This window comes from Nansenia antarctica, assembly GCF_963989245.1.
Source record: "Nansenia antarctica genome assembly, contig: SCAFFOLD_517, whole genome shotgun sequence".
NCBI lineage: Eukaryota > Metazoa > Chordata > Actinopteri > Argentiniformes > Microstomatidae > Nansenia > Nansenia antarctica.
The window spans coordinates 1-13,425 of NW_027662655.1; the positions used below are offsets into that span (position 1 = coordinate 1).

Below are 13,425 nucleotides of genomic sequence, written 5' to 3' on the forward strand. Positions count from 1 at the left end.
CCACAGAAGAAGGTTCTGGAACAGGAACATGAACCGCCGCAACCAGAGGTTCTGGAACACCAGGAACTAGAAGAAGAACCCAGCCGGAGCCCGAGCCCCGCCCACAGCGAGGAGGAAGTGGACATCCCCATGGAGACGGACATAGACGACTTCCAGGAGGAGGAGGGGCTTCCTGAAGACGAGGAGCCAATCAGGACGGAGCTGCAGTGTTTCGCCCTGCCAGTCACCGTCCTGGAGACGGACCTCGACACGCTGCCCGACCACGAGACTGAGGGGGCGGCGGGGAGGGGGAGGGCCACGCCTGGGTCCCTGGAGGAGGAGGTGGAGGAGGGAGGGAGGACCAGTATCGAAGAACTCTTCCCCCCTAGTGCAGAGGGGGAGGCGGGCACGGAGAGCTGGAGAGGCAGCCTGGACAGGTGTGTGTGTGTGTGTGTGTGTGTGTGTGTGTGCTGTGTGTGTGTTGTGTTCTGTCTGTCTGTCTTTGATTTGTGTGTGTTTTTCCAACAATTCATTTGAGTGTCACATGGCCTGACTGTGCTAACCCCTACATCTCCTCCTCCTCCTCCTCCTCCCCCCCCCCCCCAGGCGGTCAGGCTCCTCCTGCTCTTCCTACTACAGTACGTCAGCGGCCAAGGCTCAGCTCCTGTCTCAGATGAAGGACTTCTCTGACAGTCGAGACAGAGACGAAGATGATGAGCTGTCATACAAGGTACACACACACACACACACACACTCACACTCACACACACACACATTTGTGAATTCTGCGCGACATCGATTGTTGTCAGGAACAGTGGGCGTGTTTTATGCTGCCAGCAGCCGGGTATGACATAACAGTGAACCATATGCCCCTCCCCCCTCTCCTCTCCTCTCTCCTCTCTCCCCTCTCCCCCTCCCTCTCCTCTCTCCCCTCTCCTCTCTCCCCCTCCCTCTCCTCTCTCCCCCTCCCTCTCCCCTCTCCTCTCTCCCCTCTCCTCTCTCCTCTCTCCTCTCTCCTCTCTCCTCTCTCCTCTCTCCTCTCTCCCCCTCCCTCTCCCCTCCCCCTCCCTCCCTCTCCTCTCTCCCCCACCCTCTCCTCTCTCCCCCTCCCTCTCCTCTCTCCCCTCTCCCCCACCCTCTCCTCTCTCCCCTCTCCCCCTCCCTCTCCTCTCTCCCCTCTCCCCCTCCCTCTCCTCTCTCCCCTCTCCCCCTCCCTCTCCTCTCTCCTCTCTCCCCCTCCCTCTCCTCTCTACCCCTCCCTCTCCCCCTCCTCTCTCCCCCTCCCTCTCCTCTCTCCTCTCTCCCCCACCCTCTCCCCCACCCTCCCTCCCCCCTGTACAGAGACAGCTGATGGAGAGCCTGCGTAAGAAGCTGGGTGTCCTGAGAGAGGCCCAGAGGGGACTACAGGAGGACATCAGAGCCAACACTCAGCTGGGAGACGAGGTGTGTACACACACACACACACACACAGTGGCGGACTCAGGCTGTTTGAAGGGCAGGGGGGGCTAAAAGAAAAAAAGGGCACCTACTGCACAACATGGGACCCCATCAGTGCACATGGTCAAGTTTAGACCATTGGAAGGGCAGCCAATAGGGCACGTCCTCTCATTTTGCCACTCAAAAGGGCACTTTAGTGTGACGTTTTTCAACTGTGGGGGCACATGGTCAAGTTTAGACCATTGGAGGGGCACCAATAGGGCACGTCCTCTCATTTTCGCCACTCAAAAGGGCACTTAAGAGAGACGTTTTTCAACCGTGGGGGCACCAGGAGGGGCGGTCGCCCCCCCTGCCCCCCCCCCCCGAGTGCACACACACACACACACTCCAGTATGTTTGGGTTGTAACTCTCTCTGTTCTGGTCCAGGTGGAGGGTCTGGTGGTGGGGGTGTGCAAGCCCAACGAGGTGGACAAGTTCCGCATGTTCATCGGGGACCTGGACAAGGTGGTCAGCCTGCTGCTGTCTCTGTCTGGACGGCTGCTGAGGGTGGAGAGCTCCCTGGACACGCTGGACGCCGAGACTGGACACCACGAGAGGGTGAGGGGGCGGTGGTGGTGATAGTGGTGGTGGTGGTGGTGATGATGATGATGATGATGATGATGATGATGATGATGATGATGATTGTCCTTCAACCGTTCAACACAGTAGAATTGAGTTCTCTCTTCATAATAATACTACTACTACTACTACTACTACTAATAATAATAATAATAATACATTAGACTTATATAGCGCTTTTCTAGACACTCAAAGACGCTTTACAAACTGAAAAGATCGAGTAGTAAAATATAAAGAAACCAAAAAAGAAAAGAAAAGAAAGTATAGGGGTCTAATTATTGTTTAGATGACTAAATCTAAATCTAAGTGTCTTTGTAGGACAATCTACTCTGTGTACTGCAAGTATGTCTGGATTTCGGGCGGAGAAGCGGCGAACAAGCAACGCCAGCGCATTTTATTTAAAGTGAAAAGTCTTACTCGTATGATCAATGTAATGTTAGCTAGCTACCTCTAAACATGGATTTGGCTGCTGGGCATAAATGTATTAATTTGAGGTGGTAAACACAGTCTGGCTATCTCATCTGTCTGGTTAACTTATGAATGAATGAATGAATGGTCTTTATTGTCATTGCTATAGTACAGGTACCAAACAACGAAATTTAGGAGGGGTGTGTCTGTATAGTTGTGAGTTTCTCTCCAGAGCCATAGACACATCGTGACGTTAGAATGATAAGGTTCTATCTCCGTTTAGAATGATAAGGTTCTATCTCCGTTTAGAATGATAAGGTTCTATCTCCGTTTAGAATGATAAGGTTCTATCTCCGTTTAGAATGATAAGGTTCTATCTCCGTTTAGAATGATAAGGTTCTATCTCCGTTTAGGGCAGTTCAGAGATATTGAGCGTCAACGTTTTTACATTCCATTATGTTTTGTGAGATGGAACCTTTGTATTTTAATGAATTACTAACTCAAAAATGTCAACATTTTAAAAATAACACCACACAGGCATTAATAAACACCTAATGGTTCAGATTATGTAAAAAACTCAATTTTGACAAAAATGGAGATAGAACCTTATAATTCTAACGTCACGAGATGTCTAATACAACACATACTGTAACTCTTGTTGTATCTCCTCGTAACCTCCTCCTCCCCTCCCCCTCCTCCTCCTCACCCCCACAGCTCCCCCTGCTGGAGAAGAAGCGCCAGCTCCTGTTGCAGCTGGCCGAGGCCCAGGACCTGAAGGAGCACGTGGACCGGCGCGAGCAGGCCGTGGGCCGGGTCCTCTGCCGCTGCCTCAGCCCCGAGCAGCACCGCGACTACGGCCACTTCGTCAAGATGAAGGCGGCGCTGCTGGTGGAGCAGAGGCAGCTCGAGGACAAGATCCGTCTGGGCGAGGAGCAGCTCCGCGGGCTACGGGAGAGCCTGGGGCTGGGGCTGGGCATGGGCCTGGGTCTGGGCATGACCATGGGGTACGGGCACTACTAGGACCTTACCCCCAGGGAGAGGAGCCTCAACCTAGACCTAAGTCGTGGGGGGGTGGGGGGAGGGTAATGCTCCAGGAGAGGGGTGAGGAGAGCATCAGCCCCCCCCAGGGAGAACCGAGCTTAGTCTCACAGCGAGCTTAGCTAGTGAGTTAGTTGCGGCCCTGGAGATATCTGGGATGTCTGTGGGGTTTGCAGGGCCTGGACGGACGGCAGGACACTACTGACAGACTGACAGACAACTGTAAGAAGAGAGGAGGTGTTGCGCACATTGGAACACGCAGGACACAGGAAGTTGACAAACGAACACAGCCGTGTTTCCCCTACATGGACGAGACTGTGGCGGGCCGCCGTAGTCTCATTTGTCTCACCGCCTTTTCTCCTAACGAACCAAAACACACTTAAGACATTCTTCAGCGCTGCTTGGCGCTGCTCGCGTTGTTGCGGAAAGTGTTCGAGCGGGTTCGCGGAAAGGGCTAGGGGGCGTGGGCGTTAAAACAAAAGAGATATATGTGCCCCCCCCCCCCTGCCACAGTCTCACAATGGTCCTGTGGAAAACACTGATACAGGAATCTCCTCGCTTCTCATTGGGTTAGAAAGCTTCAATATCCCTCCTGACACTAACGGACACACACTATTTCAGAAGCGGTTATGATTACCATACTGTATGCATTAACTCTGCACTTGGCAGTATTATGTAAGCTTTTTATTTTGTATATCTCTCACTTACCAATGATAACCTCACATTTTGCACACAGCACTACGTGGCCAAAGATCTTGTTGTTGTTGTTGTTGTTGTTGTTGTTGTTTTAGTTTGTTGTTGTTTAGTAAGTTTGTGTTACTGAGGACTGGAAAAGGAGGAGTGCGCACGCTCAGACACTACTTATTTATTTATTTATTTCCCCCCTCGTAGAGATATTTAGGGGTGCTTTGGACAGTATTTTCCGTTAATCAGGGGCACTTTGGGAAGTGTATAGGATCATCTATCACCGAGAGGGAAAAAGACCATATACAGTACACAGACCCTGTTGATTATTAATGTAACAGAGGTGATTCGGAATCGTGCTCTTGTGATGAGGTTGCCCTGCCTGACACACCGTGACGTTAGAATTATAAGGTTCTATCTCCATTTTTTGGTCAAAATTTAGTTTTTTTACATAATCTGATCCATTAGGTGTTTATTAATGCCTGTGTGGTGTTATCTTTAAAATGTTGACATTTTTTAGTTAGTAATTCATAAAATACAAAGGTTCCATCTCACAAAACATAATGGAATGTAAAAACTTTGACGGTCAATATCTCTGAACTGCCCTAAACGGAGATAGAACCGTATCATTCTAAACGGAGATAGAACCGTATCATTCTAAACGGAGATAGAACCTTATCATTCTAAACGGAGATAGAACCGTATCATTCTAAACGGAGATAGAACCTTATCATTCTAAACGGAGATAGAACCTTATCATTCTAAACGGAGATAGAACCTTATCATTCTAAGCTCACGACATGTCAACTCATGTGTCCAACTCTCCAATCTGGAATAAGTTCTCTTGGCGTAATGGTAGATACTTGGATCTTCCATGTGGGAGAGAGCCTGGTTCAAATCCCACCTGCTACATTAGAATCACGTCTTACTGTATGTATAGAAGACGCCTGTTCATTATGTATATTGAATGTTGTTGTATACTGTTATTGGTTTGATGTCATTGGAACTCATGGTTAAAGACGGGGTTAATGAGTTCTCATCACATGAACACTAAGGTTCTGTATCACCTTGTTGTTGGGTCACACGGCTGTGCTCTCACCTGTCCACAGACTCATCCAGGTGAACGCCTTGAAAGTTATTCTACCTTAAATGCCATACGTGGTATTTGCTCTGTACACCTTCCTGCCTTGAGACTTGTCATAATGCTCTCACTGATGTCATAATGCTCTCATGATGTCATAATGCTCTCATGATGTCATAATGCTCTTATGCCTTATCGATGCCGTTTCCAAAGATTCCTCAAGAGCTTTACGTCGACGCTCAAACTAACAGACAGTTCTGTGCCTCTCGTTGAGTGTGAAACAGCCCTCCTAGTGCTCCTGTCCCAGACACAGATTAAGGGCCAGTTTCACAGACAAGGCTTAAGCCTAGTCCTGGACTAAATCACACTTTCAATGTAAAATCTCCATTGAAGATGTTTTTTAGTCTAGGATTAGGCTTAAGCCTTGTCTGTGAAACTGGCCCTTAGTGTCTTGAGCCCCTGACTAAATCAGATGTTTCCATAGAAAATCTCCATTGAAGAGGCATTTGAGTCTTTAGGATTTAGGTCTAATCTGTGTCGGGGAAACCAGCCCGTTGTGTTTCAATGTAACTAAAAACAGAATTGCACAGATATGTTGTCTAGGTGTGTGAAGAGATTTGATGAAAGATGAAGTATGTATATTTTAGTTTATTCTCTTTGGGAATGTTAGGAGTTGTGGTGCTACATTTATTCACTAGCAGTTACTCAAAACAGCATGCAACACGTGTGCTCATGCACACACACAGGCACACACACACACACACACACACCCGCAAACACACACAGGCACACACACACACACACACACGCACACCCGCAAACACACACACACACGCACACCCGCAAACGAACACACACACACACACACACACACACACACACACACACAGCCTCTCTCTATTTACTATCAATCTGTAGCCACGTATTGTTGATTAAACCTGTCATAGTTCAGTGTTCTGGTGTGTAACTGTACAACGACAGCACCATAACCAGAGTGCTGCTGTCTGACAGCTCAGCACCATCAGCCTGGTGGAGAAACTGGATAGAGAAAGCTGCTTCATGGACCATGTACTGGTGACTTATGGATGACTTACTGCCCTGAGAGTTCTACCCCCTGAGAGGCGCTACCATGTTATCCAATCATCTGTATCAATGTGATCACATGACTGAAGCATTTCTCAACTGACTCTAATAGATTGTTGTTTTTCCGTTGCCAAAAAGAAAGTTTCTACTTGTTTCGTTGAAGTTTATACAAAGACGTATATTCATGTATACGTGTTTGTGTTTTTGTTGTGACTGTATCTATATCTTTGTTAAAGTTCTCTTTGCTACAAACTGGAAACTTAACGGGGTAGCGAGGGGCTTGGGACCAGTAATGTATGTATCCTGCTGTTTGGTTTTGTTATTATTATTATTATGTTGTTGTTTTTTTGATTTATTGTAAAAAAAAAAAAAACTTTTTGTAAGAGAAAAAAAGTGAGACAAGTACCATTAATAATAATACTATTTTAAACTACTGCGTGTACCGAGTTGTGATTTATGTCCTTGCGGGTAACTGTTTCACTTTGGTATAATGGTTAGGTAAACAGCCCTGACACGAAATGGAAGGTAACATATGGACTGTCATGGGGATATAACACACACACGCACACACACACACACACACTCACACACACACACACACACACTTACACACACACTCACACACACACACACACTCACACACACACACACTCACACACTTACACACACACTCACACACACGCACACACACACACGCACGCACACGCACGACATGTGTAGTGTTTAAACAAGAGTCGTTTAGCTTCGAGAGGGGATTTGAGCTGTAATCTCTTGGTAAAATAACTTGCCGTTGTAAAAGTGAAGAATCACTGTTAGAGAGTAGCAAGGGAAGGGAGGGGGGGGTGAAGAGGAAGAGAGACAGAAACCTTCTGAGAGGGATAAAGAAAGTGAGCAGGAGAAATGAACGAGGGTCTGAGTGAGCTGAGCTGGTGAGAAAAGCGGGAGAGAGAAAAAGGGAGACAAGGTGAACGAGAGGGTAAGAGAGAGAATAGCAGCAGGACCTCTGAACATGTGACCTCTTCATGGGAGGTAAGGTGGACAAATATTTATGTTTTCCACTAAAGGGATGAAGGAGGGAGGGAGGGAGAACAGCTGATTATATAGCGGTAGACACAGACATGAGCCAGACCCCCCCAGCCCTGCTGTCTACTGACTGAGGCACACATACACATTCCTGCCCCATCCTCAATCCCTCCTTTGTTGTTACTTTAGTCCCCCCTCTTTCCTCTTTCCTCGAGGTTTCTCTTCTTCTCAGATTATTCCCCTCTCTCTCTCTCTTTCATAAAAGGCTAATTTAAAACCTTCTCTGGTGGGTCCTGAGGGGTCTGGGGAGGAGGTGGTTTGACCTATAACTCCTACACCACATCCAGCCTACTTACTAGAGACCAAAGAAGAAGAGGGGGAGACCAGAGTCGGCTGCAGACTCGTATCTACAGGATGAAACCAAACATGTGTTCCATACCATTTCTCATTCCATCCCATGCATTTACAATGAGCCCATCCTCTGATTTCTACCTCCATCGCTATAAATACAGTATATGTTCTAAACCTATTCATGAATTGTACTTTTATACTACGCCTTTAACACGATTCTGTCTTGTTTTTGATACTTGAAATGCTTTCGAAGACAATTAAAATCTGTGGTCATCGCCCCCCCCCCCCCTCGACAACACAGGGAGGAGCCAGCCTCATCATCAACACCCCCCCCCCCCCCCTGATGTCACAACACCCCCCCCCCTGATGTCACAACACCCCCCCCCCCCCCCCCTTGATGTCACCCATAACCAGTTGACAGTCCCTGCTTCCATAGAGTTGATACCTTTGACCACTGGCGGACTCAGGGGGGGGGCAGGGGGGGGCGACCGCCCCTCCTGGTGCCCCCACGGTTGAAAAACGTCTCTCTTAAGTGCCCTTTTGAGTGTCGAAAATGAGAGGACGTGCCCTATTGGCTGCCCCTCCAATGGTCTAAACTTGACCATGTGCCCCCCCACAGTTGAAAAACGTTGCACTAAAGTGCCCCTGAGAGTGTCAAAATGAGAGGATGTGCCCTATTGGCTGTCCTTCCAATGGTCTAAACTTGACCATGTGCACTGATGGGGTCCCATGTTGTGCAGTAGTTTTCGCCCCTGCCCTTCAAACAGCCTGAGTCCACCACTGCCTTTGACCTTCCTGAAAGCTGGGAATGTCAGTTCTTGCTGTCTCTGTTCATATCAGTAACAGAACACTTAATCCCAGGTCAGAACACCCGATCATACGCCCTTCCAATCTAATCTCTATACTACGCCACACACAGCCCACACAGAGACCAGACACCAAGCCACTGAGGTTAGCCCTTTTTAATGCTAGGTCTTTAGCTAACAAGTCTCTCTTACGGGGCTTCTCTCCATCATTACTACTGAATTTAATGGTCTGATCATTGCTGGTGATTTCAATATTCATGTAGATAACTCAGAGGACAACAAAGCCAAAGAACTCTCTGTTCTGTTAGATGTTTTTGAACTTCAACAACATGTGAACCTCCCGACTCATAATCGAGGTCACACTCTGGACCTTATCATCACCAAAGGCCTAGATATTTCAAATGTTGTTGTAACTAACATTGCCCTATCTGACCATTGTTGCATATTCTTTCGAGGTATCTATCTTCCCGGTTATTCAAACTATGTCTAAAACTATTTCCAGACGATATATCAATGAAAACAAGAAAAGTCGAACAAGACTCTGCTCTCTTCTGTGTCAGGCATAAAAAACACGTCTCCACTAACGCCCCCAAATACGGACATAACAACCATGTCACAATTTAACACCATAACAATAATAATTGAAATGGTTGCCCACAAACAACTTAGCAATTATTTGACCCTAAATGATCCCTTCAATGACTTTCAATCAGGCTTTCATAGCACTGAAACGGCCCTTATTAAGGTCCTTAATAACATTTGTGTAAACACAGACTCCGGAAAAATCTCAGTTTTGGTACTACTAGATCTTAGCACTGCCTTTGACACTGTAGACCATGACATTCTAATAGATAGACTAAAAACCTGGGTAGGACTTTCGGGCACTGCCCTAAACTGGTTTAGATCCTACCTACAGGACAGAAGCTACTATGTCTCCATTGGCAACTTTGTATCTGACCAAATTAAAATGACATGTGGGGTTCCCCAAGGGTCAATCCTTGGCCCCCTTCTATTCAATCTCTACATGCTTCCATTGGGACACATCCTAAAAAAAGAACAAAATTGCCTACCACAACTATGCGGATGACACTCAAATCTACATAGCCCTCTCACCGAACGACTATAGTCCCATTGACAATCTCTGTAATTGCATTGAGCAAATAAACGCCTGGATGACACAAAACTTCCTCTAACTAAACAAAGGACAAAACAGAGATAATTGTATTCGGTGCACCTGACAAAGGAAGTGAAGTGGTCTTCACCGAATCCAACCCCACCCACTACAGCTAAGTATGAGGCAGCCACTACAGCTACGTTTTCACATCCAGGTAAAAGTTGCGTGCTGAATCTTCAGGGATTGTAACACCTAGTCCTATTAAGCAATCTATATGTATCTATTCTTGCCATTTTTAATTACCATCCTTATTTTTCTGTATTTCTTTTAATGCTATACGTAAAGCACTTTGAATTGCCCCTGTTGTATGAAATGCGCTATACAAATAAACTTGCCTTGCCTTGCCTTGGTTGAAGGGGTCTGGAATGTCCACCAGATGTCGCCCTAGAGCTATTTTATGAAATGAGGCTCCATTGTTCTGTTACAGTACCAAGAGTTGATTATGTTGAATTCCACCACTTGTGCATGATGATAATCAAATCAAATCAAATGTTATTTGTATAGCGCATTTCTTACAAGATGCAACTCAATGCGCTTCACATAATAAACATTCTCAGTCAATCAATCAATCAATCAATACTGACAGAGCCACGAGCAGGCAAAAGTAAAAACCTACCAGTGCCTACCAGTACCCAGCGGTGGACCCCCACACCCCCCCCCGGGGAGCCCCCGCCGCCCCACACACCCAGCCCGCCCCACCACCAGCACACCCGGCCCAGCCAAGCAAGCACAGACCAAAGAGGCCCCGCACAAGGACGGCCAAGCAGGTGCCCCGGCGGCGGAACAGACCAGGCACACGGGGCAGCCGGGGGCCCCCAAGGGGAGGCCCAAGGACCACCGGCGCAAAGCAAGCAAGCAAGGGCCAAAAACCTGTACACCTGCACACCATGTATCCAGGAAAAGTTGATACGGCGTACACACTGTCCATAAATTTAGTGTTATATCTGCATCGTTCTGCATCCAGCATGGGCACAGGTCCTGCCAAAAGAGAATCTTAAGCGCAGTTATGATGCAACAACACAATAAAGATGACAGCAATACAACCTGATGGTGGTCCTGGTACACCCTTGTACCGGTTCCAGTACTGCTCTAGGTGCTACTGGGAGCTGCCAGTGCCTCATCAGCACCCGGGTCCATTTTCCTGTCAACACAAATCTCAAAACACGAGTATGGTGTAATGGCCTAGTGATCCTAGTTCTATAATGTCCAATGTCTGGCTTAGTAGCAAAAGGCGACATTGAATAAGTAGGTTTTGAGGTCTCGCTTAAAAATGTCCTGACTCCTTGATCACTCCTTGTTTAGGTCTATACATTTTGTGAATTAGTTAATTGTATGAATGAATGGTCTTTATTGTCATAGTACAGGTACCATACAACGAAATTTAGGAGGGGGGGCTCCCCTGGTGCTAGGAAAAAAGACTAAAAACAAGAAGAGAAAAGAGCTGGTTTACATAAATAAAGGCTATGTACACTATCCACTATACTATTCATAGCTTTCAGTCACGTGGTTTCTTCCCTAGCAACCACCAACCTGACGGGCAAAAAGTATCATAGCAACATCGCTCAACATGGCTGCCTACTATTTAGACCACCTCACTCATGAAGAACTATCAAGATACACGACGGTGATAGGAGTGGAGGATTGACACCATTCAAATAGTGTTGGATTCCCTGTCTTCTACTCTATCCGGACACGTTGGAATTATTTTCCTAACCCCCGGAGAATCAAAGTTATTGACCTGCAAAGGGTGCCTCCTTGACCGGCTTTTCCCGTGAATAACACGGGTTATGGAGGTGGTACAAACATAAGACTATTATTGCTAAATTCACCATCAGTATACGGTCATTTTGAGCCCTTAACCACCGCGCTGACACCCCGAGAACATATACTTTTAATATGAAACTCGATCAACCGGGCGTTCACCGGCTGCTGGACGAAACTCCCAACTCCCGCTGTCAGCGAGGCGAGGGAATATTTATATCCGGGAATTCGCTCCTTGCTGTGTCCACGGTGATAGGAGTGGAGGATCGACTCCATTCAAATAGTGTTGGATTCCCTGTCTTCTACTCTATCCGGACACGTTGGAATTATTTTCCTAACCCACGGGAAATCAAAGTTATTAACCCGCAAAAAGTGGGTTTTGCCCGTGGGTTTTGCCCGCAAAAAGTGCCTTTTGCCCGTCAGGTGGGCGTTTCCACTATGCTGTGACGTCACATGAAAGCTATGAATACTATACAAATAAAACACTGTGCTGTACTCTATGCTATGCTATACCTATTCTAACATTTCCTATCTCTGAACCTTATGTACCCTAGGGTTGTCATATTGCACATAGTGTTATTGCACATTCATTTAAAGTGTCGCAGTTAGCAGGTTTGAAACGTTCACAGTTATATTTCAATTATATTTCACAGTTATATTTCAGTTATATTTCAATATTGCACTTATGTTTACAATCTAGTAGCAATCTAGTAGCAATCTAGTAGCTGTATCTACACATATCAGATGAAGAAAAACAGTAGCAGGCCCGTTTCTATGTAGTTTTATAGCAATTATTTATGTATGTATGGTGGTGTGACAGGAGGAAAATAGCAGTAATGTTCTTGCCTCCTTCAGAAACCTGGAGGATGACCGATAACTCGATCTGTCTGTGCCACTAACCCAGTCCCTCAGCTCAGCTCTGGGGTCGACTGCTCCTCCCTGCCAGGACAGGAGAGTTCTCTCTCCGGTGATCTGACAACCAACTACAGACTACACTGTCTGTCTAAGAGCTTTATATGATTTATAATAAACTAGTTTGTGAAGGAAAGAGAGAGAGTTGTCATGGTTATGATCTCACATGTTGTGGATCTGCGGCGGCTGTGAGAAGAGAGGAGCGGCGGTGACGCAGAAGATCTTCAGGGAAACAAACCTTTAGTAAGACATTTAAACATTAAGACATTTATATATATATTATTCTGGCTCCAGTTCAGACAGATACATTCACGTCCTTCAGTCACAAGACAAACATTTCATCTCGCTGATTAACTGACCGGCCGACTCAGAGGTTCTCAGAGGTATGTTAAAGGCTGTCAGTGCCTTTCTCTTCTTTTAATATTTAACAATAATATAATAACGTGACATTTGTTAACGTGTGTGTGTGTGTGTGTGTGTGTGTGTGTGTGTGTGTGTGTGTGTGTGTGTGTGTGTGTGTGTGTGTGTGTGTGTGTGTGTGTGTGGTAAATACTAAACAATACTGCTTATCTGTCACTCAGTCACGTGGTTACAGTTACTATGTAACTCAACAAGACACCTCGTCACAAACTTCAAAGGAGGTAGTTTCAAAGTTTGTTACAAAGTAGCAGAAGTATCTACTGGTGTGAAGTGAAGTGAAGGTTAGGAGGTGAGTGAGAACAACAATATCACCTAGTTTATTAGTTTATCAGCCCAGAGGCGTTATTGTTCAGGGTTGTTGAGCAACATGTTAACATGTTTGGGTAATTGAGTCATGATGAAGTTCAGCCTGTAGCTGTCAGCTCAGAGTGATGAAGCACGGCCACTCCACTTCCCGATAACGACGTTTTCTCAATAGAGAAGTAAAGTCGTAACTTCTTCTAGGTAAGTTAGTAAAGGTCTGTAGGCTGTAGTCAGCAGAGGAAACAGTCTTGCTGTTTGGGTCAACATCTTGGGATTCTTGCTGTTCTCTGAGCGATGTTGCGATATTGGAGGAATGTCTATCGAAAATATGTATCGACAAAGTCTG

General features: G+C 46.5%; 1 protein-coding gene across 1 annotated transcript; it reads left to right on the top strand.

Annotated features, from left to right (window-relative positions):
* Positions 1 to 46: 46 nt before the first annotated feature.
* Positions 47 to 3,463, top strand: LOC308175525 (protein Shroom4-like; the record flags this gene model as incomplete). The annotated part of the gene is made up of 5 exons (XM_080551180.1): positions 47 to 416; positions 586 to 709; positions 1,321 to 1,422; positions 1,844 to 2,014; positions 3,158 to 3,463. Coding segments are annotated over 5 exons (1,073 nt in total), but the record flags the coding sequence as incomplete, so codon positions are not given.
* Positions 3,464 to 13,425: the final 9,962 nt, after the last annotated feature.